Here is a 26,598-nt window from a genome sequence, read left to right on the forward strand (position 1 = left end):
AAAACACTGAAAGGAGTAATTTTGTCAAAAACTTTCATCACAAGAAAATCGTTGCGACAATACTTACATATACTTCAATTTTCATTTAAGGACTTTTATTAAGTCTCAATGTGCTTGTTATGAGTAGTCTTTACAGTTTGTACGAGAAACTGTTACTAACACTTACCACAACAACACCCACATACTCAATAGGCTCTTTTTTACTGGATGTGAATTTGGATGGTACGGACATAAATAGACTTGATAACCCAAGGGTAAAATATAACAGTAAAGATTATCAAGAAGGAGAAAGCCCAATTCAAAGCAGATATAATTAGTTTATGAGAGAAAAGTAGTCAGATGTTGGCATCTGGATCATCTCTGTGGACAAATGGGTGTAGTTCATTACCCACCATCATCTCAGCATCTACTGGCAAAGCTTCTACAGTAATGGCCAATTGAATCAAAGCCTGACAGATAAGCTTAGGACAGGACAGAAAACCATATCTTAAGACTTCCAATAATGTTATTTTTTAACAGTGGCATGCAACGAGGCAGTTATAATATCACTCCAAAAAATATATAAAAGATGAAAATAAGAGGATTGGTGGTTCCATTAATGAAGCTTAAAGTTAATAGTTCAAGTTTTATTTCTAGGGAGTCATTACTTTCAAGACACGTTCTCAGTTCTTGTGGGATGAGTTTCCTCACCATACCTTGAATTTCAATAACACGTGTAATGCTACCAAAATTATTCTGTTAAAATATTTGACAGTAGTAAATATTTTATATATGCAGACGCCTCAGGTTTTGTGTCCAATTTATAAGAATATGCATTGAAAAGAGGCTTTAAAACTGGTCAGCATATCAGTCAGATTTAGAGCCAAGGTTTCTATGGGACATTGACAGCTCTCATTATGTTAGTGTGACCAGACCCTGGAATCCAGCCTGTCACCACAATCACCATGTCGCCTGACTTGAAGAATCCTCTTGCTTTTCCTGATGAGGAGGAGGAAGAATAAAAGGAGAGGAGACAGGTTGAGTAGGATACTTTATAGCTTACAAATGAGCAGCATAATGGAGGCATACAAACAGACAAACAGCTCACACACACACTGACCTATGTCCATGCCAAAGTTGACCCTGTTGTCTACATCATCGGCCCAGACAGGAGCAGGCAGGGGGTGGAAGAGGACAGGGAACACTCCTCTCAACAGTTGAGACTGACGGGCCACCTGGTGAAGACAACAAAGACTGTGAAGGCTGAGAAATGATCTAATTTGTGTTGTAACATAACATTGGCCTGCCATTTCTGGACAAATACACAAATGAGCTTGAGTCTTGTTCCATGGCAAACTTTGTTTACTCATGACAGCAAGAACTACTGCAGTGGTTCCCAACCATTTCAGTTTGCAAGGCAAGTTAATTTAAATAGCACATTCAGTAACAAGGCAATTCAAAGTGATTTACACAAGACATCAAAAGAATCAAGAAAAAAAGAGACATTAGACCTAAGCACAGCTTCTGACACTATGTTGACAACTTACTTCATCCTCTTGCTTTAGCAATTAAGTACTTTTTTGTAGTCATTGTGTCTCCTCATTTCGTCATCTTCGCTGACTTGTGGCATACCACAGGGTTCAATCCTTAGGCCTTTGATTTTCTATATGAAAACACTTCCTCTCGGTTCCTTAAATAATTGATTGAAGAGAATGTGAATTGGGTCACAGTATAAAGCCCTGATGCAAGCAGCCATTAACTGTGCTGAAAGTGTCCACAAGGTCCAGATGCGCTGCTCTAAAACTGACCCTGACGTCTTCATGTCCATATGGACCATAAAGCATGTGGACGTCGACATTACAAAAATAAAATATTACACATAAATTAATTCAGTCAGAGAGACCAATGTTTTGTTATTTCTCAAAAAGTGTGAGTCATAGACAATCTTTCTGTTTGAAGCAAGACAAACTGCACTGATGCTGTTTCCCCAGAAGCTGACTGTACCTGAGGGCTTCTGGTGATAGCAACAATGGGACAGCGTGGGCGGTACCTGGACAAGAGGTGTGCCGACCTGGAGAGAGGGGAGGACAGATGGATGGAAAATATATTATCAGTGTTGGCACATAAAAACACTAATTCCTTATACATCAAGATATGGGAAATAAATCCTTACGGAAACATATCCCCTTGTATCTTGTTTAAAGGTGTTCGAGTTAAAAAGTACATTTATAACTGATGTCTTTCCTAAAAATCTAAATGCAGAGGTAACATTAGTATTTTATCCTAATAACAAACTTCCTTTGATAGATTGTCGTTAGATTTGGATTGAGGTGTTCAGGCTAAACTGTACTTTTTAAGCTGGTTAGCAAATGTAAGCTTCCCACACAGATAGCTCATAAGTTCAACAATGTAAACATTAAACATGGCATTAGCAAGCTATCATTGTAACTGGCTGCAAGCATGGTTGTAGACTGTCTTGTTTTCTTGCAAAAATAAAGCTCAACTGGATTTGCATGTGTTTCAATGCATGCACAAAGTAGCATGGAAGAATTGGTTGTTGTTATGTTTTGCTTCTGAAATATTCAACATATGTCTTTAATTTTGTAGTCCCTTTGAGTGTTACCTGTGTTTGCACAAATGTTGGTGTATGTGTTTTGAACTGTAGGGGACTTAGTTAAAACAGCAGGCTGTCAGAATCCACATAAATACACAAAAAACATGAGGTGAACACAGTAAACACTGCAGTCAATATAAAACTGTGACCTGAGGATTCTAAGGCAGGAAAAAGTACCACCATATTCAATCTGTAGCAATGCTCTGGGATATAAAAGATAACAGATGTAACTCCATCCTTTAAAAAGCTAGTATGTCTGTCCAGGGGGAAGAAGAGAAACTCACAGGGATACGTTTACAAAGGTCCATCTATTCCAAGAATAAGTCTTGGTATCGTAGAAATTACATTTATATTGGATGACTTAATTTCTTTGTCTCTTATTGTTAAGCGAAAATGTAGAAAGTGTTTCTTTGATGTAATGCAGATAAAGGTAAGGGCTCTCATTATGTTGGACTATGTTAGACCACTAGGAGACTCAGGTGGTGGATTTGCATAAAAAGCAATTAACTTTTATGCAGGAGACGTGAGTCTACATACTGTTTCAGACCCCAAATTTACATGCATCTTAATAACGCCTTACAATACGTGATGAATAGATATTTTTGAAATTCTTTTTTCTCTTAACGATAGATGGATGATAGCTCCAGTTAGCATCATGTTAGCTAGTTTTGCACTCAGACTGTAAAATTATCTGTCTCTTTTTGAATTCATCATGAGATTAAGATAAAATGACTTTGTGACTTTTAGACAGAGCCAGGAACGCCTTTTCCAGACTTTGTGCCAAGCTAAGCTTACTGCTGCTGGCTATGGTTTTGTCATTTTATTTTGTTTAATATTTTCAGATTGCATCCATAATCTCATCAAACAATAGATGAGAAAGAAAATGACACAATTACCCAAAATCTAAGAAAACTGTTTCTGTCTGTAGATTAATATTTAATTAACTATTTAAAATAGAGGTATCCATCTCATTGTCGAAACTCCCAGCAGGATCGCAGATAAGCCTATTTCCCAACATTTCAACTATTGCTTTGGTAACCATATCCATGTTTGCTTGTGTTTGGTTTGGTATACCCACTTGCCCTTGGTGGTGAGGACTATGATGGCCCCAGCGTAGCATTTGAAGGAGGACTCCACAGCTCCGATGGCTGTGACCTCCGTTGGGTCAAAGGAGAGAGGAGTGAGGCGACGCAGCTCCTCAAACAGCTGCTGGTGGAAAATGGCTGCTTCTGCCTCCCTGCAAATCTGACATACACAGAGAGGGGGATTATCATAGGGCACTAAGTCAGATGTAACAGAGTGGACATAATGCACACGCAGAAACACACACCGAGTGCATCATTGCGACTGCCTTGACTGGAAACAGTCCCTTGGCGGTCTCCCCAGATAACATTACACAGTCTGCTCCATCCAGCACAGCGTTGGCGACGTCACTGCCCTCCGCTCTGGTTGGCCGTGGGTGGGCTACCATGCTCTCCAGCATCTACACAACACACACAATACATTAGCTTCACAATTAACTCCAACCAACATCTCTATAAGGCACTGTGAGGAGGTTTTATTATAAAAGTATGCATTTTTGTATGTCAATCTTAAATGTAACAGGTCTAGGGGGAGAATAACAAGAGGAAGGATGGTTCTTATGGATGGTTGGACAGTAGTGGAGGAGAGATGAGAGATCATTTAGACTGAGGCAGGCGATGACTGTGTGATTTCTATTGGCATGCCAGAGACCCAGTGTTATGAGTCAATAAGCTTGGCAGACAGTTGGAAAATGGGATAGCTGGCAGCATTGCCAGAGAGATTGAATCTTTGTAGTAGTTAAGAAGCTGTTGCTAATGCTGATTTGCATATGTGTGTGTGTGTGTGTGTGTGTGTGTGTGTGTGTGTGTGTGTGTGTGTGTGTGTGTGTGTGTGTGTGTGTGTGTGTGTGTGTGTGTTTTGTTGGCTCAGGTCTGGAGAAGCAAACCTGTTGTAACACTGTCACTCTGAGTCAGGAGGACGTAGCATAAACATGATATAGCACAGTGACTCAACATGGCTGCAGGAGTGTGTGTGCTATGTGGTGTGTGTATGTGTGTGTGTGTGTGTGTGTGTGCATATGTGGCGTGTGTGTTCAACTGAGGAGCAGTGTAAAAGAGAGGAACTGTTTGTGTCTTTGATCATGAGTTTATTGGACAAGTGAGTGTGTGTTTGTGTGGGTACATTATGTGGGAGTACGAGGTTAATGTGTGCTTGTAAGGTTTTTAATATTTCTTGGACTCGTTTGACATTTGCATAAATTAAACTGTTGCTTGAGTCTTCATTTGCATATGTCATCATATCTGCATCTTTTTCTGTGTGTAGCTGTGTGTGAATGCCTGTGTATTTGTGCGTCCCTGACCTGTGTTGCACAGATGACGGGCTTGCCAGCGGAGTTGCAGCGACCAATCATCATCTTCTGGGCAATGAAAACTTTCTCTGCTGGGATCTCAATCCCCAGGTCACCCCTGGCAACCATCACGCCGTCACTCTCTGCCAGGATCTCCTCAAAACTGAGGGAGGGATTAGGGAGAGGGGATATGAGGAGGCGAAGGATGGAGAGTTTGGTGACAGAAAATAGGAGGGAGTTGGAGTAGAAAACGAGGAAGCAGAACCAGGAAGGACAAAACCAATGACAGTGCTGTTTTTTTTTTTGTGTGTGTGTGTGTGTGTGTGTGTGTGTGTGTGTGTGTGTGCGTGCGTGTGTGTGCCATTATCCTGGAAACATTCAAATGCAGCTTTGATCTGCCGAAATAGAATTTAGTCACTGCTCTTAGTGGATGAAAACATATTGAGGATAAGTTGCAATGTGACCAAAATTCAACATCATCTAGAACAAAATCCAAATGTGAGAAATGTAACAAGGATTTGAAGGATGCATATTTAAGAAGAACAGAACAGCAGTGGATGTAAAACAAAACGTTTGATCGATTAAATTGACACACAGCATCATAAAATCATACGTGTAATCTAATATGATCCAATCCACAAATATTCATTTAAACCAGATGCATAGTTTAACACTCATTAGTCAGCGAGCCGCAGGAGAAAGTGAGAGGTATAATGAGGATGACAGAGCTGAAACATTAATTGTGTCAGATATATTAAGTGGCAGCTCTTACTCACACATTCAGCTGCACACATTGCTTATCATAGATATGTAACATATAGAGCTGACATATGTGCATCCATCACTGGCAGCAGGCTCTCCACAGGGGGGGAACAACGGCCATCAGCACTAGATTTATAAGTCTTGTCACAGCCTCATTATGAAACTGTCACTGCCTCCAGCTATAACACATTTCTGCTTTAATGGTCTTGATTTAAAACCATTTTCCTGGACTCACTTAAGAACCCCCTGCCGGCTCTCCACCTTGCTGATCACTTTGATATCTCGCCCATGTGCCCCCAGAACCCGCCGCACATCCTTGACATCCTCAGCAGAGCGAATGAAGCTGGCAAACACGATGTCCACCCCTTGAGCAACCCCAAACCTCAGGTCGGCCTCGTCTCGCTCACTGACCGCCTGCAGGCCGATCAGGTCACTGCCGGGGAGGTTAACTCCTTTACGACTACACAGCAACCCGGCGGCTTCCACCTCCGTATCCACCCAGTCAGAGCCTGCCGGGAAGGGGGAAATGAACATGTCAATTCAATTATCTCCAGAGACTTAAAAACCCTGAATGGAGGATAAACAAAACAACATTTAATTCTAATCTAAACCTTTCTAGTGAGTCTCTCCTTTTACAGGCATGGAATGAAAAAAAATAATAATTTGAAGAAAGATTTTCATTAAGTTCACAGTTTGGATTTTAACTAGGCCTACATAATATCAAAGATCTGTAGGAAATGAATGCATACGCTTCATTGAATTCTTATATGCGGAAGGTCCTTAGAGGGATTTTATTTCAGTCCTGGACTATCAATATGGTGATCCGCTAATTATAGCAGTCTGGGAGCCTCAGATATGATCCAGACTGCATTATTACTTTAATGGAGGGTAGCATATTTTGTTCAACTGAAAGGCGCCAAGGGAACCATCTTTTATGAAAAGGGTGTTTGAGCTAACCAAGGTTATATTGTTTAAAGTCTTTTCAGAATGAAAGACAGGGTCGAGCATTATGTGAATGAATAGCATATAATAATGGAAGAAAGAAATCTGTAGAAATAAGGACTGTTAATATTGTGTGTGCAGGTAAGAAGGCATTATGTAGAAGTTTTTAGTTAGTTCATATTGTTATATAACTGTTTAGATATTCTCATGTATGTATTAGGAAATACAATATTTGTTGTTTTTGTTTTATGTTGTTGTATAGGATTTTCATGTTAATCTTCACTGCAAAATTAATTGTATGTATATTTATTAAAAACAAGGAAATTGATGAGTAAAGTTAGAAAGAGCTTTGCAAATGCATTCAATGAAAATGTGCCAGGAATTTGTATATTACCTATTTCTACAACTTTGAGTCCAATGAGGCCATCATCAATGTAGATCGTACCCCCCTTCTTGACGACTTTGGACAGACTGGGATAGTCCACCCAGATAATCTTGCCGTCTGTATTGTCTCTGTCACTTTCTGCTGTCACCACACGGACACGGCTGCCCTTTTCAAGCTCCACCTCCTCCTCTACTTTCTACACGACACAGTGGAGAGAAAAGAAGACTGTTATCACCATCATTACCTTTTATTTACACATTTGTCAAGCTTGGTGGATGTGAAGGAATGACTAAGGAGTTATTGAGCTCATACCTTAAGTCAAATAGCATTTTAAGTCAACACATTTTTGTGGTTTTTACAAAGTCCTTGAATGTGTAATCACTGGTTGTTACATAGAAAATGGATCTGTTGGTGAATGTTGTGGTGTAAGGGAGGCATTTCACTTCAGAATTATTTCTACTATTTTTAAAATAATATTTCTACATACAGAAATTAACATACCGTCAAACATCTTATTATATAAACTGAGCATGAGAAACATTAGGATGAAAAAAGATCATGCTATTATTCTAAATAAACATATTCTCAATTGTCATGTTTAAGTTAAAACATGGCACTCCTCCTGATCCTCTTATTGTCATTCATAGTGCACTGAAACACCTCTATCTGTAAGCATGGGGCTTGTGCAAAAAAAAAAAAACAAGACATATCAAATATTTGTCTTTCTAGTACAGGGAGAACCTCCCTCCATTTGTTGTATTAAATCAACAACCTGCAGTGGAGCTGGAGAGTTTGATTCACTCCACAGGCTGTCAAGACTAGTGACTGTAACTATGACATAACAATGACAATGATGTTGTGGGGTTATAATCGTTAGACTAAAATGTCAAGTGCTTCCTTACAAGAGTTCATTGGTTTTTTTTTTAAAGATTTATTTTTGGGCTTTTTGTGCCTTTAATGGAGAGATAGGACAGTGGACAGAGTCGGAAAATCAGGGAGAGAGAGAGAGTGTGGGGAATGACATGCGAGAAAGGAGCCACAGGCGGGATTTGAGCCTGAGCCGCCCGCTTGGAGGACCACAGCCTCCATACATGGGGAGCGCGCACTAACCACTGCGCCACCAGCGCCCCCCAAGAGTTCATTGTTGATGGTTAAAACACTCAAGAAATAAACTTGGTGATCAAAGAAATTAGCATCAACATATAAGATTATTGTACAAAGATAATATAAAATATCAAAAGATAATAACTTCACCGTGTCTTTTTTTTCTTTGAGTAGAGCTGCTAAAAGACTTTACAAGAAACAAAACAAGCAAGCATCAGCGTTCATCTCGCACATCATGCAGAGCATCCTGTAAGCTAATCAAAGCATGAAGAGGTTTCCAACAGCTTGGTGATATTTGTTCAGCTTAACAGCCGGCGTGAATCAGTATTAACACAACAAATATCACAATAAGATGAAGAGGAAGTAAAAGGAGACACACGACCAGATCTTAATCTGATTAAATAATGATGACATCAAGCAATCTGCAGATTTTCAGCCCCTCTTACACCTGACTGAATGTGACTGTTTCATTCGGTTTCCTTTGTCTGATAGATGCAAGATATTTTGTTTACCCCTTTTACTAGTCCAGTGCGGATCTCTGGACCCTTCGTATCCAAGGCGATGGCAACCGGCCGATAATACAAGGGGTCAGAGGTTATGGTCTCCACCGCCTCTCTGATGTTTTTGATGGTTTCCCCGTGATACTGACAGACAAGGGAGGGAGATGGACAGTGAATCAATACTTTACTGATAGACAGAGCAAAAGGAACACAAACTGTTTTGTGAGTACAAAGGAATCTCACGTGCTGTACGTACTTCATGTGAGCCATGAGAGAAATTTAGACGAGCAATATTCATTCCTGCTTTGACCATCTCCTGGAGTTTTGGGACCGATCGGGATGCTGGACCTTAAAGGAACAGACGTGAGAGAAATGACATTTTAGAACGAAAGTGAACTAAAAGAATGAGGTGATTGACAGAAATTATGTTTTATTTATAGAGATGAATCATACGTTGGTTCTGCAAATATTGCATGTCGAAGAACTTGTTGGCATTGCAACAATATAATGCATTGAATAGATCAATCTGGATCTTCCTCATCGTCGCAACACCCCTTTAAAGTATTTGAGGAAGTATCTGGTCAGTTTTTCTATTGGATCAATATAAAGGTACCCTGGCAGATATTGGGAAATAAAGTACTGATGAAAGTAAATGTCTGTTTTAGTAGACACATATCATCATTGTTGGTCCATCTACCAGCTACCATTAAAAAAAAAAGTCCTTCAGTTAGCAGGTACAATAACTGTGTTTGTAAGCAACACAGGCCATATCTGGAGACTCTGAGTATTGGCACAGCTCAAAAAGAATATTGTACATTGTTTGTTCCTCTAATTGTTTTCTATTTCTTTCTGGGCAGAGAAGAGCAAACTGAACTCAAATGTACCACAGTCAAGAATCAAACCCTGCCAGCACACCCAGCACCCAGTCTAATACGCTGCCAGTGATGACTTCCAACACACTGCAGAACACAAACTTGATACTGAGACTCACTGATTGCACCTGCTGCTCACACTCACCTATGGTGCAGATTATGCTGGTGTTCCGCGCTGTGATTGGCTCCTGGTCAATGTCCAGCAGACAGAGATGCTCCAGGAAGGTGTCAGCCATGCTGGCGTCCAGCTGCTGGCGCTGGATGAAAGAGTCTGGCAGTGTCATCGCCTCTGAGTAGCGCCTGATGCGAGCTAGAGCGACAGAGAAATGTTGTCAGCAGGGTTGAAGCCGGTCATGAAAACTGTACCGCAAACTCCACATGTGTAAACAGTTCTAAATAAAACAGAAAATAGTGTAATTTCTGTGTTAATTACCAGGGCAAATAGCACAGATTTACACACACATATCAGAGCAGAGATAGGCATAGACTTATGTACAAATGACTTGACAAACTAAGGCATGGAGGACTCATGTAAGACTTATAGCAGCGATAAGCTGTCACACGAGTTGGTCATTTAAAAAACAAACCACTGCATTATAGGGAATATTTTTTGATAGCAACTAAAAGACATTTCAAAACAGGCAGACTTATATTGAACCATACAGAGGAAATATAAAGTGTCACGTGGCCTATAGAGACTCAAGGATTTTATATGGCTCAAGTGTTTTGCTCCTTTTGCTCTCCACACAGGCTAGTCAATGGGCTACAGAGTCCAAACTAAGACCGACATCAAAAAAAGGTTTGTATTATACCCATGTTTAGGTCACTTCTTAAATATGTTCTTTAAGCTCAACAACCTGTACAGTGGCTTTTTTCTATGTTTATGGTGAATTAGCAAACAGGCTTTATCTGCTCTGAGGTTGTCAAAATTAGGTTTGCACATATTAACTAAATTCATGATAAAACCATACCAACTCTGTTGGGATTTTATCAGTGTAAACTATTGAGATTAATGTTCATTTTTGTAAACCACGTATTATTTTTCCCCCGATAGAGTCCCAGCGGGTCCCAGCTTTTCTTAGATGTTTTTTTCTTAGAAGGGCTCCAAGGAAAAAAGATGAGGAACCACTGATTTAGACCATTGTTACTTTAAAAAAAATAATCACAGAAAATGTAATGTCCTGTTATCTTATATTTTTTACCTATCAAATTATCCACAATCAATCCAACTAAAATCAAACTCAACAACAACAGAAATTGGAAACAATTTCTTCACAAACATGCACATTTCAACTAACTTCAAAAATCTATTTAACCTTCCACCTGTGGATTATAAAACTTGAAATTGGGAGGAATAGCAGCATATTGCCTTTACTAACACCTTGATCAAGCTACAACACATGTCTCGACTGCTGCGTTAAACGTGAGAGTAAAAACCTTGCATACAGTAGAATCATGATTCATGGCTGAGGGCTGAGCCAGGACAATAGAGGATATCACAGTCAATCAAGCCTGCAACTTCTTCCACGACAGGGGAGGAGAGAAGACCGGAGACAAGGAGCAAGAGGGGAGAGGGAAGAAGTGAGGATGGAGGAGGGAGGAGGGAGAGAGAAGGGGAGGAAGAATTCAGAAAAGATTCCTAAAGATGGAAAAGATTCGGAATCTAAATTTTCTTTTTCGTTTTGTAGGATGATTTGTTAATTTTCACCACCTGTCACACCTTTTCTTTTATGTCTTTAACTAGGTATCATGTTTGAATCATTTCCTATAAATCAAAGCCCATTGTGGACATTCAGAAATAGTAAATTTAACAGAGCTTGAAGTCTGCAGGGGAAACTGGTGACAGGATAGTGTCAACATGCACAGCCCCTGTATCCTGTTGATTAGGTAGCTTTCTGTGTTTTCTCTCTTTTTCTCTCTCTCTCTCCACCTCCCTGTGACCTAGTTCTGCCACACTGCTGCACACATCATTATGTGTCCCACTGAGATCCTCCTCTGACACATCTCAAAGGTGTACACACACACACACACACACACACACACACACACACCACACACACACACACACACACACACACACACACACACACACACACACACACACACACACACACACGCACGCACACGTATAGGCACATGTGCAGGTACCTGTTACTAGAAGGCAGGCTATAAATAAAGCAGTCAGGTCAAAGACAGTTGCACAATATCAGCGCATGCACACTTTTATTACTGATAAGAGAGGTGTACCAGGTCATTAGTGGGACCTGTTTGCAGAGGGTCCCATTCCTGCATGAACGTTTGCAGGTCAGTGTGCATGTATGTAATCGATAGGGGAACAGATTTTTGTCCAAATGTGACTTTGCACCAAGTTAAAAGGCAGCCGACAAATGAAACAGTGGTTGATTACCTGACCATTTAGTTAAACGCTGAGATATTGATATTGATGATCATATTATCAGCATTGGACCACTGACATTGGAATTTTTTTTATAAGAATTATAAGCCACCAGAAAAAGATGCACACAAAGCTCCTTTGTATCATAGATCAATTTAAAAATCCACAAGAGGAAATCAATTGCTACAGTCACTTTTGGCATTTGAATCCTGCTTTAGTTTTAATACACAACTTACCAGATTTGAGATTTTTTTCCATTTTCAAAAGATAAAAATCCACAGCTGGGTTCCTCTTCCTCTATTGGCCTTTTACGAGTATTGTAGACTTAATTGTATAATTTTAACTGAAATGCAGGGTTACCTCCTCTGCCGTTATCCTTGTTCGTGCCCAGGTTGTGCACTTGTCATTCTCTAAGAGTTATGTCACCTGAGCATGCCTGGCTGAGCCTCTTTCTTTCATTTTGACTCTTTGACCCTCTGTTGCCCTCTCATCTCTCAGCTCTCCTCCCACTTGCACTATTTGGAGTGAGACCACCTATTGCAGCACAAACCTGATTTAAGATTAAATAAAGGTCACTGACGGGCCTTAAAAATGTAAAACACTTTGAGTGAAGACACTAAAAGTTTTGATGTTATTATTCTATCAAGGTAAACCACAGGACTTTGTGATATATGTCTTTTTTTAATGCATTACTGCACATTATGTCATCCTAACCTGGAGTTTGACACATTGACCCTGTTAAAAATAGTTACTAGACAGTCTAGTAAATAGTTACTTTACTAGACTTTCCACATCATTATAAATTCTGCTAAAACAAGCAAACAATTGGTTACTTATCTTTTGAAGAAAAAAAAACACTATGGAGTGTTAGAACTTAGTTATAATGATTTTCTTCTCATAGCAACAGGAAGTAAATCCCCTTTAATTAATAAGCTTAATTATGTTCTATTGCAACGTACTAACAATAATTCAGGTCAGCAGTTAAAGATGTTAATAAATTATTCATAAATGTGTCTTTGTTCAGAAGTCCTGCTGCGCTTTCTGAACATCAGAGGTCAAACAGTTCATTGAAGGAACTGAACTAAAGAGCTCCAAAGACACCAGCAGCAACCCAAAAAGATATTAATATTTAGTGCTTATAATGGTTCTTATAAAGCAGTTATTAATTATGTATTTACTTTTAATTGTAAGCCATTAGTTACAGCTAGGGATATGGGATATGTTGACAGACAACAGTTCATCAATAAGTAATGTGGCATACACCGATGTCAGTAGTTTATGTCTATCTGTTGTGTTGCATCAATTTGATGCTGGCGAGCTTGTGTACCTGCCTGCTGATTCAGATTAGTTTTAAGTAGAAATAATAAGTCAAGTCTCTGGCAATGACCTTCAACATGCAGTTTGTAGGATATATTTCAGTAACAAGAAGTGGGACTTCTAACAACAATTTAAGTACATCCAATCTCATATCTCATTAGAAAAACAACCATGAAGAAACACTACTTACTCAATGAAAAGGTCATTGGTATCTGAAACAAAAATCTGCTGAATTGTTATTTTTTTATAAGTTTCAGCCCTGATTATCATAACCGGTGCATCTCAATTGCAGCTTAAAATCTAGTTTTAAAAGGGTGACATATTTAGAAAGTGAGCCCCTTTTAGGATATGTAATCAAAAAGAATGTTTTGCAGTTTGAGTCTGAGGTTCTTAATGTATCTGAACCTATGAAAAGTCTGTAATATTTGTAATCAGATGTTTATACATATTTTGATTCATCCACTTTCAGACACCTGTGGAGTGCTGATGTGATGTAATTGAAATCTGAGACTTGACAAAGAAGTTCAAACATAGAAATGATCTGTCTTAAACTCAGTGACACAGTTTACGTGTCTTGTCTGGAAAAGGTGCATGGAGCTGCATTCTGCAGAGTTGTATCTGTGCAGTAAACTGGATATCAGTAGTGGGTATGATGTAATTTACTGATTCATGAACTGCCCTCTCAAAGCCTTGGGTTTGGCATTCTTTGCCAACGCTATCTTGAGTCCAAAATGCCCATATATGGAAAAGTCAAGAGTGTCGGTATGAATGCCACACCTCAATCCTTATTGACAGGTTGCAACGTAGCAAACTGGTTATCGTAGTTAACCACATCCTAAAGGCTTCGACTGCTTTATCTCCTATTTGATTCTAAATGGGATGATAATTTAAAAGGTGAATTTCATGCTTTATTGTAGAAAATCAATTTAGGCCATTAGCTCATTAGGAAAATGATTACTGAGGGACTAAACCAAGTAAGAAGTAGTTTACTGGTAGACTTAAAGAAAATTGGACTTCATGCAACCATTGTAGTCACCCCCTGCTGGCCATTAGATATATTGCTGGTATTAAGGGACTTCCTCACTGGCTTTACATTGGGAAGCAAGAAGCTCCATCCACTTCCCATGTGCGGTCAATGAATGCCATACATGAACCCGGGGGGGTTGACAGAGAGTGTAAATCGTTAGCCGAAGGACAAACAGACCTTTGCTCCTGAGTTGACACATGATAATCTACCCTGCAGCCCTCTGCTCTGTGTAGCACACACCTGGTATGATATAATAGCACAGCAATAATTATTATCCTGGAGTAAAGGTCGCTTTTACGCATGAAGACCGGAGTGCAATAATTTATTTGGAAACTTAAATCTGTATCACTTGAAATGAAGCAACAGAAGAGTACACAAGGCAAGTTGCAGCTTTAAAACAAAAACTTTCAGTCTTTGTAACTTCAAGCAATTCATTTTAAACACTATGCCAGTTGCCTATTTCGAGACAAAATTAAGCGTTTTTATGGAGTTTGTTTGCAAACAACTGAAAAAAAAATAAACATGTAGATTGATTAATACCTGGAAAGTGAACAAACAGCAGGACAGATTTTTTAAAAAGCTAGAAAATAAACACTTACAAAGAATGTTACAAAAACAGCAGGGAGCACACAGGGTGGTCTAGATTGCTCCAAACACAAAGCACACAGTCAGAGTATGAAATGAGCTGTTTAAAATGAGATCTTACAAAGTAACTGACAAACCTGTTGGGTGCGTGAAGCAGACCGGGACTAACAGAGTGGTGGTGGGGAGGGTCAAGAGTGACAAGAGTGACAAATATTGGTGAACTGGTTGTTGTGAGATTTAGCGCCATCTGGTGGACAGAAGTTTTACTGTTGCTTTTGCAAATTCAGTCACGCTGAAGACAACATGAAGAATGAATGTTGCTTTATTAATCAGCTTACTGATAGCTTCAGTCAGTATCATCAGGAATCCAATGGTTATGTATGATGGGAGTTAACAGAGGCTGTATTGTGTTCCATGAATCTCTTCTCCGTGTGTGTGTGTGTGTGTGTGTGTGTGTGTGTGTGTGTGTGTGTGTGTGTGTGTGTGTGTGTGTGTGTGTGTGTGTGTGTGCATCAGAGCTTTCTGAACGTGATCATTGGCGGAGTCTCAGGCTGGAGGATGAGGGTGCATGTGGTTTTGATGTCCTCGGAGGACGACACGCTGAGATGGAAGCTCAGCAGGATCTAGACAGAGGACAGAGTGGGAGGAGAGGGGTTGATAAGGGGGACAAGGGGGGAGGAGGAGAAGGAAGATAGGAAGGAAGAGAAGGAACAGATCAGATGTTAAGAAGGATCATAGCTATACTTTACTTAAAAACAGTGTTTGAAGGCGACTAAGTAAATGTGCATTTTACTGATCTTGAATTTTTTATCAAATAGATTCTGTTATAACTTTCATTTTTTCTTTTGTTGTAATGTGTTGTTTTTTTTTTGTCTTTGGAATGTTACATTTTCTGTCTACACAACAAATGTACCTTGTTAGGAACTAATAAAGAAACCTTGAACCTTGAACAAGGTAATCTGCAGATGTACTTTAAAAAGCATAGAGAATACAATATTGTAAAAGTTTGAACCAAGAGATTTCCACTATTTCTTTGATTTTGTATTCCTTAAAGCAGGATAACATTTCAGATGACAAAATATCTGATCACACGGTTGCGTTTAAGAATTTGCTTGAGGCCCAAAGAGGTATAGGAAAAAAGAGAATAAAAAGTTCCATTCAAGAAAGGATTTACTACAAAAAAAGTCTCTAAATTTGGGGCACCAGTTTAGCTCCGTGGCTACATCGTGTGTCCAATGGACAGAGGCAATAGCCATTGAAGCCATGTCCCCGGGTTCGACTCCCACCCGAGTCATCCCCCACTCTCATCTCCCATCACAACTTCCGACTCTATCCACTCTCATGTCCTATTAAAACATGCATGAAAAAAGCCCACGAAATAAATGTTAAAAAGTGAAAATAATAAAAAGTTTGTGAAAGAACTTTGTTGTTTATTCAAAATTTTCTCACAGCTCCCTGGATTACCTTGACTCATCTTTGAAGGGGCCATGACCTCCTACATTTGCATTATAATAATATATCGGCCACCATTTTTGATTTTTTTAAAGTGTATTAACTGCAAATCTGAAATGAAGTCTTTTTTATTGAAGAAAATAACTGTCTTTTATGTGACCAATTCCTTCATCCTTAATGTCTGCAGTAACTCACATGCATTAGCAAGAGCTGCATCTCATTCTCAGCAATCCTCCGTCCAACACATTGCCTCGCCCCAAACCCAAACGCTAGAGAGCGAAACCCTGCCCCCTCCACGCTCTGGCCCTCCCCTCTGCTGCTGCCCCATCGGCCGGGGTTGAAGCGCAGTGGATCCTCAAAGACCTCTGAACTCCTTCCCATGGGGTAAAGACAGGCCTGGACCATCGTCTGAGGGAGAGTTAGTGGTCATTACACTGAAGTCATCTGTAGCATTGAATGCTCAAATATGTGTGCAGATATGAGAATATGTTTGAATTTGAGAGAAAATAATGGTCACAGTTTGGTCACTCACCCCGGCAGGTATGTGGTAGTTTTGAAGTACGATATCTTTGATAGGATAACGCTGCACTGTGGTTCCCACCGGATACAACCTGATACAACAAAAAGAGTCAACATAAACTTACAGGCACACACACAAATAGGATTCTTTAGATGTCACCTTTTACTCTTTGCCTGTTCTTTACATGACCTCAGGATGCCTGAAAATCAATTCTCATTTTAAGAATTTGAACGCTTGTGAAGGGAACAGACTCTTAGTACCAATGCTTTTTATCCCCCCATCTATCACCACTGCACAGAGCTTAAAGTCAAGTTTCATGAAGGAAAGCTAAACTTTTCTCATAGTCCTCCTGCAAAGCAATGGAAGTGTTGTATTAATATGTAATCTGTTGGCTTGTTGATGAAGTATCAACTATGGCTATGTTGAGCTTAATAGTTTATAATTTCATCTATAGTACTTGTAAAAATACAAGCTAAATATAGGTTCAGTAACCTAACAACTACTGAGGTTTCATGTCATGATAAAATACAAACCTGGGGACATTGTTGAAAGCCCTTCAAAGTTAGTCAGAAGACCTTGTGGTAGAATTGTCAAAAGTACAACACCCAGGGTCAACAAGGAAGTTCATGCCTAACGTAAAAGTAATGTAAAGAAAAGTCATAAAGTAATGACAATTTAGGTAAAGATTTTTCCTTGGTTACTTGGTATATAATGAAGGTGCCAAAGAAAAACAGGGTATGTAACGATACAGATATGGTGTTAAAAGCTGAGGGGTGCACAAGTATATTCATGCCAGAAGATGATTTTTCTTGAGTCTTTTGTACCTGAGAATCTCTTTGATTGTGCCCTTCAGTAAAGGTGCCCCCTGCAGAGCTTTCTGAGGATCACCCCCGGCCTGGGACCATGACGCCCTCACCTCCTGCCTCACCATCTCCTGCACCTCTGGGTTACGACCGAGCTCAAACAGAGCAAACTGCAGGGGCACAGCTGTCTGCAGAGAAGATGGATGAGAGGGGACAAACAATCAGTTACAGTGTGGCACATAGTCAAGCCAAGAACACACGATGCAGACAGACCGTGTCAACCCCTCCGGCCATCAATTCAGTGATGTTGGCTTTGATGAGGTCTGAAGACAGCTGCCCTTTCTCCAGGAGTTGTCCCAGGACCCCCGTGTACTGTCCTTCAACTGCCCCAGCCTCAGACCCTTTCCTCTGGGTGGATGACAGCTTCTGGAACCCCCTCTTGATCCTTGCCTCCGCTGGAGGAAAACCAGAACAGGGACATTGTTCAGACTACAAAAAAATAAAGAAAAATGTCCCTGCCTTATGAGTCCAGAAATGCCCTCATCTCTTTTTACCATGGCTGAAGATGTGGTCCCATGCATTGGCATGCTGTGTCCACAGGGGAGCGCCGATGCGGTGCAACAGGCGAGGGGGCAGGTAGAGGAGAGGAGGGGTGGTTGCCAGCATTCGCTCCACAGCCCATATAAACTTCTGAGACTCCATTGAGGGAGACGAGGAGAAGAGGCCAATACGCTCCCCATAGATCACATGACAACTGGCTGCAGGGGGGGGGGGGGGGGGGGGGGGGGGGGGGTAGGGTGTGGGTAAGTCAAGTGTGTAAAGGTCATCAAACAAACACTTGAAAATGCCAAGGCTCAACACTCATTTTGAATCTGTTCATACTGAGGCTGAAAAATAACTCAGGGTTGACAGTTTTCTAAGTAGATTAAAATACTCTATATTTTCAAGCTTAAAATCCTAGCTTTGAAGGATTACATGGTACTATGATTTGACATATTCTAAAAAAAAGCCTCCACAAGACTCTCTCTGTCACAGCCAGAAAATATTCAGCTCCAATCAGAAAGTCAATTTAGTTTTCTGAGTACACTTTGTCTCAGGGGAGCTGCCTCGCCTCCACCAAACATCTACCTTGACTGATATCTGACAGAATTGTCAACTCATTGCAGTCAGTTTCCATCTTCAGTCTGACATTGCACCCACTACATGAGTGTGGGGAGAATTAGATACAGTAGCTTAGGCGGGAAGGGACACAGAGCCAAAAGTGCTACAGCAAAGTTTCTACACTGGGCAGAACCTAAAGCTGTTCTATCCTTTAACAAAAAATAAAAATTCCTGATTTATAGAGGTATTTCTAATCAATGTAATAAGATGGGAAATAGTCTATTTGGGCCAGTGTTCATCATTAAATTGACCCTAAGCTGGTTACAACAAAGTTTGGCCACTTGGTCAAATAAACTTGAAAGCCTTGCGCAGCTTGCTTGGGAGCGAGATTCCTTATTCCCCTACAAAACCACGAGAGACAAACTTATCCTCCAGGGGGAGGGGAAAGCTTAAAAATACTAGAAACCAAGTTGACATTGGTTTCAGCCCCCTTGGCCCTGGTTGGCTAATCATTAGCGCCCCCCAGCTGCACTCATTTGATGGATTGCCCTTTCAACAGAATAAAAAACCCTGTTTCATGCCATGATGGCAGATGAATCAGTCAAGTCAGGGGAATGGAAGCATACACAGATCTGGACCCAGGAAAACATCCAGAAACTATCAGACCTGTTTGTGTCATATTGACTGCACTGAGTGGAATAGAGTTTCTTGGCAATCTATTCCTATCCTGGCTTAGCACCTGGCCTGGTGTGCTGTGGTCCATTAAGAGCAAAGCAGCATGACTCAAAGTCAAAACCTCCCCCCTCTTCACACAAACAGACATAGGCACACAGATGCATACAAGTGTGCAGCATTCTGAGTCACACAAGCATTCATACTTGTGAATGTGGCTGGCTGCAGAAAGGAGCAGACCTAGTGAAAAACTGCTGAAGCTTTGATCATGTTTGTTGGTGTTTCTATTTTTATAGGTGCATGTTTATGTTCATGATAGCTATGCCTAAGGTTGAAATTGGATTTAATAGAGGGGTAGGGGGGGTGTATAATTTCTCTGACGCAAGATGCCGTCACAGCCTACGTTAGTATTTGTTTGTCAACTTGATAATAAGGGTGAATGAGAGGCTGTCGAAAGGGGAGAGGAGACATTAATCCATATCCTTCCCACACAGATTGGGGAGGATATGTAGGGTGTAGACTTGAAGGTCTACCAGGGCTGGATGAAAACAAGAAATGACATTAAAAGGTGAGACATTCCATCAGATCTTCATCCTTTCACACTCTACAATTTACTTTCATTTCCTGGATAGAAAACATGTCTGAATAATAGAACAGGAATTCAACTAAACTTCAACAATCACACAGAGATACGGCCGGTCCTTGCCAAAGAGGATCACCTCTGACCTTCCAATGCAAAGCGGAAAAGGTCAGGACTGGGATCCATGGTGAGGCTGCGTGTCCCCTTCTCGCCCCTCCCGTCCCTCTCCACTCTCGCCTGCAGCATTCGACAGAAATCACTCGCCACCTCATCAAGCAGGGGGAGAAAGCGCTTCACGGATGCAGTCATCATCACCTCTTTGTTGAGCAGTAGACGGTCAGATCGCCATTCCTCGCCGTTCCTGTGAAGAAGATGAAAAAAAAAATGTGAAGTAAAAAAAGGGTTGGATGAAAAGTGAGAAAACCCATCAGACGGATGTGTTCCTCCTTTAGTCGACTAGTCCTAATTTTGAGGTCCTGTTTTAAAGTCTCTATATTCAGCCCCTGTCAACTTACCTTAGCGTGAGCATAACCACATAACCAAAAAGAAGATGTGCTCTTCCTTTTCTCATCTATTCCTAGAGTAGAGGAAATGTCATCTTTATCATAATTACTACAACCTAACAAAAAAAAACACAAACCTGACTCTTACATACATTCATATCTATACACAAAGTGGGGTCCCTTCAGTGTGCGTGCTGTAAGAGATTTGCAGAACAGATATTACAACAACATGAGCTGTACACATGCATATACATAGAAATGCCACTGACTTGAGAAAGACTCCCTTGCTGTGATTTCGTGTTTCTCGGTGTGTCGCCCAGGGCTGCAGGGTCATGCGCCGGGGGTGCAGGCCCTCGAAGCGAAATAGTTCACTGATGTCAGACGGCAACATGATGTTCACACTGCTGTGGGTGCCCAGGTGCTCCCTCCACACGAACACACACAAGAAATATACATATACTATAAGCATAATGGAACACCTTAATTCAACACTTTCTTGGTCTAGCAGTTTAAAGCATAATTTCTCCATCTACCTGTAAATGGGGCCGAGTGCAATGAAGGTCTTCTCCATGTGCTTGTGGAGCTGCTGGAAACGATTCTCCCTCCAGAACTTCACCAGGTTGATCCAGCCGCTCCGCCCCGTGTGAGGGATCTCCTCAAAGCTCCTCACCAGTCCATCCACGCTTCTCTGAATCACTCCGGCACTGGGTGATGCTTTTCTGCCCTCTGACTTTCCACCCAACACCGTACCTGCTGCGGTCATACAAAAGGATCTTTGTAGACCGACACCACAAAGATTCCTGGACCCACATGCGCCCTGCGCTTTGAAACACACAGTCACTCTGATGAACATGCTCCTCATGATCCAAACTGAGTTTTGACACCCCTGGTGATGTTGTTGTCCTCGCTGTTGGCTCCGCAGGACTGACTATTTCTCTTCTTCATCCACAACCTCCTATCCTTGAATGTGTTCTACTACCCTGATGAACCGATAGCAGATGATGATTTATGGATAGCGAGGTGTAAGTTCAAGAGAATCACAACAGAGCACAAATGTCAAGCCTATGGAAACATGCACACACACCGTGTAAAAACGTGATTTCAGCTGGTCAAACAAGTCTTTATTACACGTTTTTGTGACAGCTAATTAACACAAATAGAAACACTGTAAAACTTTTGTCACTTTACTTAGTATCTCTAATTTCACAAATGTTGAGTTCCTGCTTCATGTTGTACAATACTTATTTAATTACAACAAGAGGGTAATCAAAAACCTAATATCTAAAACTTGGCTCGTGTAAAAAAGATTTTGCTCACATAACAACAAAAATAGACCAGAATATTCAACAGCAAATGTTTACTTACTATAGATGGGTAAATCAAATGATGTCTTGTTACTTTTGAAACAGTGAGATGAAATGTGAACGTGTTGCCCTGAGTTTGCTTACTTGTGTAAAAGGAACTAGCTACAGTACATTTCAAATGATATTCCACATGATATTATAAAATAAACATTATTAAAATTAGCATATGACAATATTAGGTTAGGTTAGGTTAACAACATGACAAACCCTTCAGGAAATGAGAATACCTCATTATGAATGCCATTTACAATCGTGTATCACATGTTATCTGATCAATTAAATGAAAATATACAAACAGTTGTGAGGTCACTTTCACTGACTTGTTTATTAACAAAGTTATCTTCAGAGAATGAATCACATTTAAAGGTTAGATCAACCATCTTAAAATAGTATACAGGTAATACAATTACAAGGATTCAAATATTATTATTGCTACATAAAAAACAATGAATAAAAACAAACAGAATGTCATAATGACACGGTCTCATTGTGCGCAACTGGACTGAATGTGGATGTGGATGTGAGCACAGTTCGTGATGGAGCAGCAGTCACGATCTTCAGAAGGCGACACACTGTTCATCCTTGTGATCGAGTATTGATCACATGACTTTACAAGCATCCCCAACCGCAGGAGTAGGAGTGGAGGTCTTGCTGTGTTTCCTCCCTGTGAGCGATGCTTTGCTCAAGCTGAGGCCTTGAAAAGACTTCAGCAGGTTGAAGCTGTTGTCCTTGGTTTTGGTTTCAGGGTGAATTATCTTCGACAGCTTGTGGGAGAGGGAAACTTTCCCTCCAACAGACCGCAGGTGGTTTTTGTCCTTGGAGTCCTAATTATGAGGGAAAACAGAAAGAAGAACAGGGCTCAAAGGATAAATAGGTTATGGGTCAAATTAATTTTTTCAACCAATAATTCCCATGAAACACCAACATTTAGTGTAGATATAAAAACTCAGTTTACAGTAGAGTCCTGATATTTCATTGTTTGTTTTTTTGTAAAGTTTGACATTTAAAGAATTTTGTTTAAAGGAACAGAGCACATTTCCATAAAAGCTGCACTGTGGTGTCCTGTCTTTTACTCTGTAAAGCACTTTCGTCAACCATGGTTGTTTTAAATGTGCTAAATAAATAAAGTTGACTTGACTCGTGTCGTTATGTAGTGTTTTCAGTTGATATCTTGGAGCTGTGGCTCTAACCTGTGGCTTGCGTTTCAGCACACCTGGGCCCAATGTGCTGAAGTTACCCAGCATTCACGTGGTGTCGGACACATCGGAAAAACGATGTTTCCGAGTTAGAAAAAGCACATGAATGCCTGCTTAAACAACAACAACTTGGAAAATCAGGAAAGAATTTGATGCCACATATTTGTCATCAACATGGCAGGCAAAATATGTTTTGTTAATGTGAAGAAACTTTTTATTAATTAATTTAATGAACAGCAACTTTTTTCTCAAATAAAACTTATAACAGTGTCATTCCAAACATCTTTCTTGTAGCATCCACATTATTTGTTGTTGTTGTTGTTGTTGTTGTTGTTGTATCAAAATTCATAATTCCCAAATCTACAGCACGTGAACACACTGAAGTCAGAAGACCAACTTTCCAACTCCTAACTTCCTAACTGCATTACACTTGAATGCAGCATTACTTCAGTATAGCACACACTCTCTGCACTGACCCTGTCCACAGGTACACCACACTTTGGTCTGGTTATGTTTTCGCCTAAGCTTAGCTTTTAATATGTTTGCATTTTACTATATCTACACACACATTTCATTCACTCACTTTAAATAATCCAATGTCATACAGATTTTTGTTATACAACAGACCAATAAAACCAACCTATGTTTGGAAATATTAAGGCATTGTACTGGCTCCATAGTATGACAGGCTCACTGAGTTATTGCAATTTGCAAACTAGTGAGAATGAACTAAGTCTCTTTAGAATTATACTTTGTATTGTTTAAATGGCTTTACCTTTAAGAAGACAATTGCAAGTATAAAAAGTTGCAATATAAAAAGTTCTTCCAAATTTGTTCAAAATAAATTACAATTTGCTTCAAGAAGACAACAAAAAACAATCGTCTGCTTAACAGTTTGCACAAAATTTAGACTGAAACAGAAAAAGATTTCAGAGCATTTAAAAAAACAGTTTGAAACTTGGATTCTGTGCAGAAAATACTGACCTCAGACAGTTTGTATTTACTCCTGAAGTGAGCTCTCATAGCTGCTCTCTCTGCATTCTTCTGAGCATTCATTTCTTCCCTCAGCCTTCTGTAAACACAACAGACAAAAAAGCAAAACAAAAGAAGAATAAGTTTAAATAAAGTAATCTCTCTGTTGCAGCTAAAATAGTTGAACTGACTGTAGTAGTGCTCCTCAGATGCACAAGAGTTACTTCAGCTCCTGCAGTATCACACTCTGCACTATATAGTGCAGCTGTTAGAATATCTTATTCACACATTTTGAACTCAAACCCAATGTGTACATTTCCCTTTCTAAAATGTTGCATGAACATCCAGGAGTGGAAAACATCTTATCATGTTGTTTGTTTACGATTATCACTACTACAAAGTGAAACTTGGTTTAAATGCATAGAAGTCAGTTTGTAATGTTTTTCTGGGCTTGATATAAACAGCTTCAACACATTTGTCCTGATTCCACTTATTTTCTTATTTTCTTTGACAGAGTAACAACAAACGTCTTCACTCTTTAGAACTATTTTGATATCATTTACTTGAATGATTCAATTTCTTGCAACTTCTTCTCCACAAAAGAGAGGTATTGTTTAATTGTTTACATTCAATCAGCAATAGTTCCCTGTTATTTTACCGATGAAGATTTTAAATGCATAGCTAGAACTATTGTCTACTACTAGACACATTGTCAGAGACGACACTACGTTACATTAATTAAGTACATTTAACGAGCTTCATCAACTACGGTAAAATACTTCTTACAAATGTATTCTACATATTTTAGGGTGCTTTCAATGCTACTATTTTAACCTTACTTTGTCCACTTAGTGTTTCTAAATGACTTGCCTCTCCTTCTCCAGGTCTGTCTGGTACGATCGGATGACTGTCGAGTCTTTGTAGTGAGCTTTTTGCAGAGGAGGGGACCTCCTCCTCAACCTGTTGCATCTTCCTCCCCCACCTCTGCCCCTCTTGTTCCTGTGGCTAGCACACAACCTCCTCTCCTTCACCCCTGACACACAGCTGGTCAGCTTCCTCATAGGCGTCCTCATTGACTTCTTTACCCTCACCATGGACTCCATGATGCTCAGGAGCTCTCAGGACAGGACAGGAGATAATGACAGTGCTGCTACTTCTCTGACAGATGATAGGTGAATATATGCTTTTTTCCTTTGGGCATGTTGTGTTGTTCTGACGAGGCAAACTCAGGATACGCACGGCCTCAGGTCCTGAGGGGGAAATAAGTCAGTTTGAAAAATACAAAGGACAAGGACAGCACACAAGTAAAGCTCAAACACTGACTTGGTGATCACATAAAATCTAAAATTTAAATTAGAAGAAAATAAGACAAAAAGCTACAAATATCAGACAAAAACATGTTAGACAGGTTATTTAATGGGACATTTGTCCCTATTATACATACACTACATTGACTTGTTCCAGCATGATCGACAAATCTGCAGTTTTCTTACCTCTGCAGGTGGCCACAGTTGGCCACAGTTGGCCAAAGGCTCACAGCATAAAATCCTGGTAAAGCTCCAGCCAGATGGCCTCCACAGCAACCAGACAATCCCCCAAAGCTTTCAACCAAATCAAAGTAAACAAAAAGAAAATGCAGAGGACTCTCTACATGATTTTACAATGGTGCTCATGTCTCTCAGAGAGGTAAATAATCTGTCCAAGTTTCAGCCTCTTCTTCTTCTTCTGCCTTCTTACTCCAGACTCGCTCTCCGCTCTGACCCCCCAACTCTCCAGATTACCACTTAAGACTTAATGAGCTGGAATCCTGTTAGCCATGGCAGGGAATCTACCCAATGACTCACGTGTTTGTGATCAAGATTTACAGATGCTGGTTCATGTCATGTTGAGTGACACATGCTGCATTCATCCTCCTGACATCACTGTTGTTCCTATATTTAGACTCACCTTGGTAGTCCAAATACAGCAGAAAATGGTTTGCAACACAGTTTGTAAAAAAAAGTCACTTCCTTAGAAGACACTTATAAGTATTTGTGTGTTTTGTATTCATAAAGAAAACAGATGGAGATGATTTCAAAGAGAGGAAATGAAACAAAAGAGAAACCTGGGAGGAAAGAGTCATTAAAATCCTTAAAAAAAGAACAAAGCTGCTGTATTTGACTAAACTTACAGTGTATCACTTGTTTATTCACCAGCCTCTTCTGGTGAGTATAGTAGTTAACATATACTTAAATAAATCTTTTTGTTTTTTGTTTATAGCTTAAGTAAAGTTTTTTTGAAACTTTGTTTTAATATTTCAAAACTGCTGAGGATTGCTGCATTAAGGTTTTGGATGTGCTCACAAGTAATAACTTAAAAGACTACAGACAGGTTTCAGAAAAAGAAAACACAGGTCTGTCAGTGTTACAATAAAGTTCTTAAATTACTTTGTTAAAGCCATCCACTAAGAAGAACACTGAGTTGCACTTTTTCTAAAATTTTCTGCAGTCTTTGACAAAGACATTGTATTTTATGGAGGCTGATAAACACACAGAGTTGTCCCACAAGGTTTCATACTTGGTCCTCTTTTATTCTTAAATCAA

General features: G+C 40.0%; 2 protein-coding genes across 5 annotated transcripts; both read right to left on the reverse strand.

Annotated features, from left to right (window-relative positions):
• Positions 1-299: 299 nt before the first annotated feature.
• Positions 300-15,014, reverse strand: pklr (pyruvate kinase L/R). Of its 4 annotated transcripts, none has more exons than XM_061050434.1 (12): positions 14,991-15,014; positions 9,675-9,839; positions 8,914-9,005; positions 8,670-8,801; positions 7,063-7,249; positions 5,962-6,235; positions 4,977-5,127; positions 3,924-4,076; positions 3,672-3,838; positions 1,984-2,050; positions 1,100-1,214; positions 300-978 (listed from the first exon to the last, which is right to left on the reverse strand). In XM_061050434.1, exons 2-12 carry the CDS (start codon positions 9,811-9,813, stop codon positions 872-874), a joined length of 1,584 nt encoding a protein of 527 aa, XP_060906417.1. In that variant the 5' UTR covers positions 9,814-9,839; positions 14,991-15,014; the 3' UTR covers positions 300-871. The 4 variants fall into 4 exon arrangements, with proteins under 4 accessions (XP_060906417.1, XP_060906415.1, XP_060906419.1 ...); XM_061050432.1 differs by lacking the exon at positions 14,991-15,014 and adding an exon at positions 12,161-12,340; XM_061050436.1 differs by lacking the exon at positions 14,991-15,014 and adding an exon at positions 10,976-10,999.
• Positions 15,015-15,282: 268 nt separating this feature from the next.
• LOC132983189 (cytochrome P450 11B, mitochondrial) lies at positions 15,283-26,017 on the reverse strand. The gene is made up of 13 exons (XM_061049422.1): positions 25,510-26,017; positions 24,887-25,266; positions 24,029-24,116; positions 22,452-22,672; positions 21,018-21,398; positions 20,754-20,909; positions 20,128-20,342; positions 18,183-18,386; positions 17,902-18,083; positions 17,650-17,816; positions 16,838-16,916; positions 16,501-16,713; positions 15,283-15,476 (listed from the first exon to the last, which is right to left on the reverse strand). Exons 2-13 carry the CDS (start codon positions 25,117-25,119, stop codon positions 15,366-15,368), a joined length of 2,250 nt encoding a protein of 749 aa, XP_060905405.1. The 5' UTR covers positions 25,120-25,266; positions 25,510-26,017; the 3' UTR covers positions 15,283-15,365.
• Positions 26,018-26,598: the final 581 nt, after the last annotated feature.

The sequence above is a fragment of the Labrus mixtus genome, chromosome 11, assembly GCF_963584025.1.
Source record: "Labrus mixtus chromosome 11, fLabMix1.1, whole genome shotgun sequence".
NCBI lineage: Eukaryota > Metazoa > Chordata > Actinopteri > Labriformes > Labridae > Labrus > Labrus mixtus.

Coding starts and splice junctions, on each gene's coding strand:
- LOC132983189 (XM_061049422.1), bottom strand. CDS start 25,119: ATGGAGTCCATGGTGAGGGTAAAGAAGTCAATGAGGACGCCTATGAGG. Junction 18,387..20,127: donor TTTCCGCTTTGCATTGGAAG/GTCAGAGGTGAT, acceptor CCCCCCCTGCAG/CCAGTTGTCATGTGATCTAT. Junction 17,817..17,901: donor TGGCCGGAGGGGTTGACACG/GTCTGTCTGCAT, acceptor TCTTCTCTGCAG/ACAGCTGTGCCCCTGCAGTT.
- pklr (XM_061050432.1), bottom strand. CDS start 12,182: ATGGAAAAAAATCTCAAATCTG. Junction 9,006..9,674: donor CAGCATAATCTGCACCATAG/GTGAGTGTGAGC, acceptor TGTTCCTTTAAG/GTCCAGCATCCCGATCGGTC. Junction 1,215..1,983: donor CTATCACCAGAAGCCCTCAG/GTACAGTCAGCT, acceptor TGTCTTCACCAG/GTGGCCCGTCAGTCTCAACT.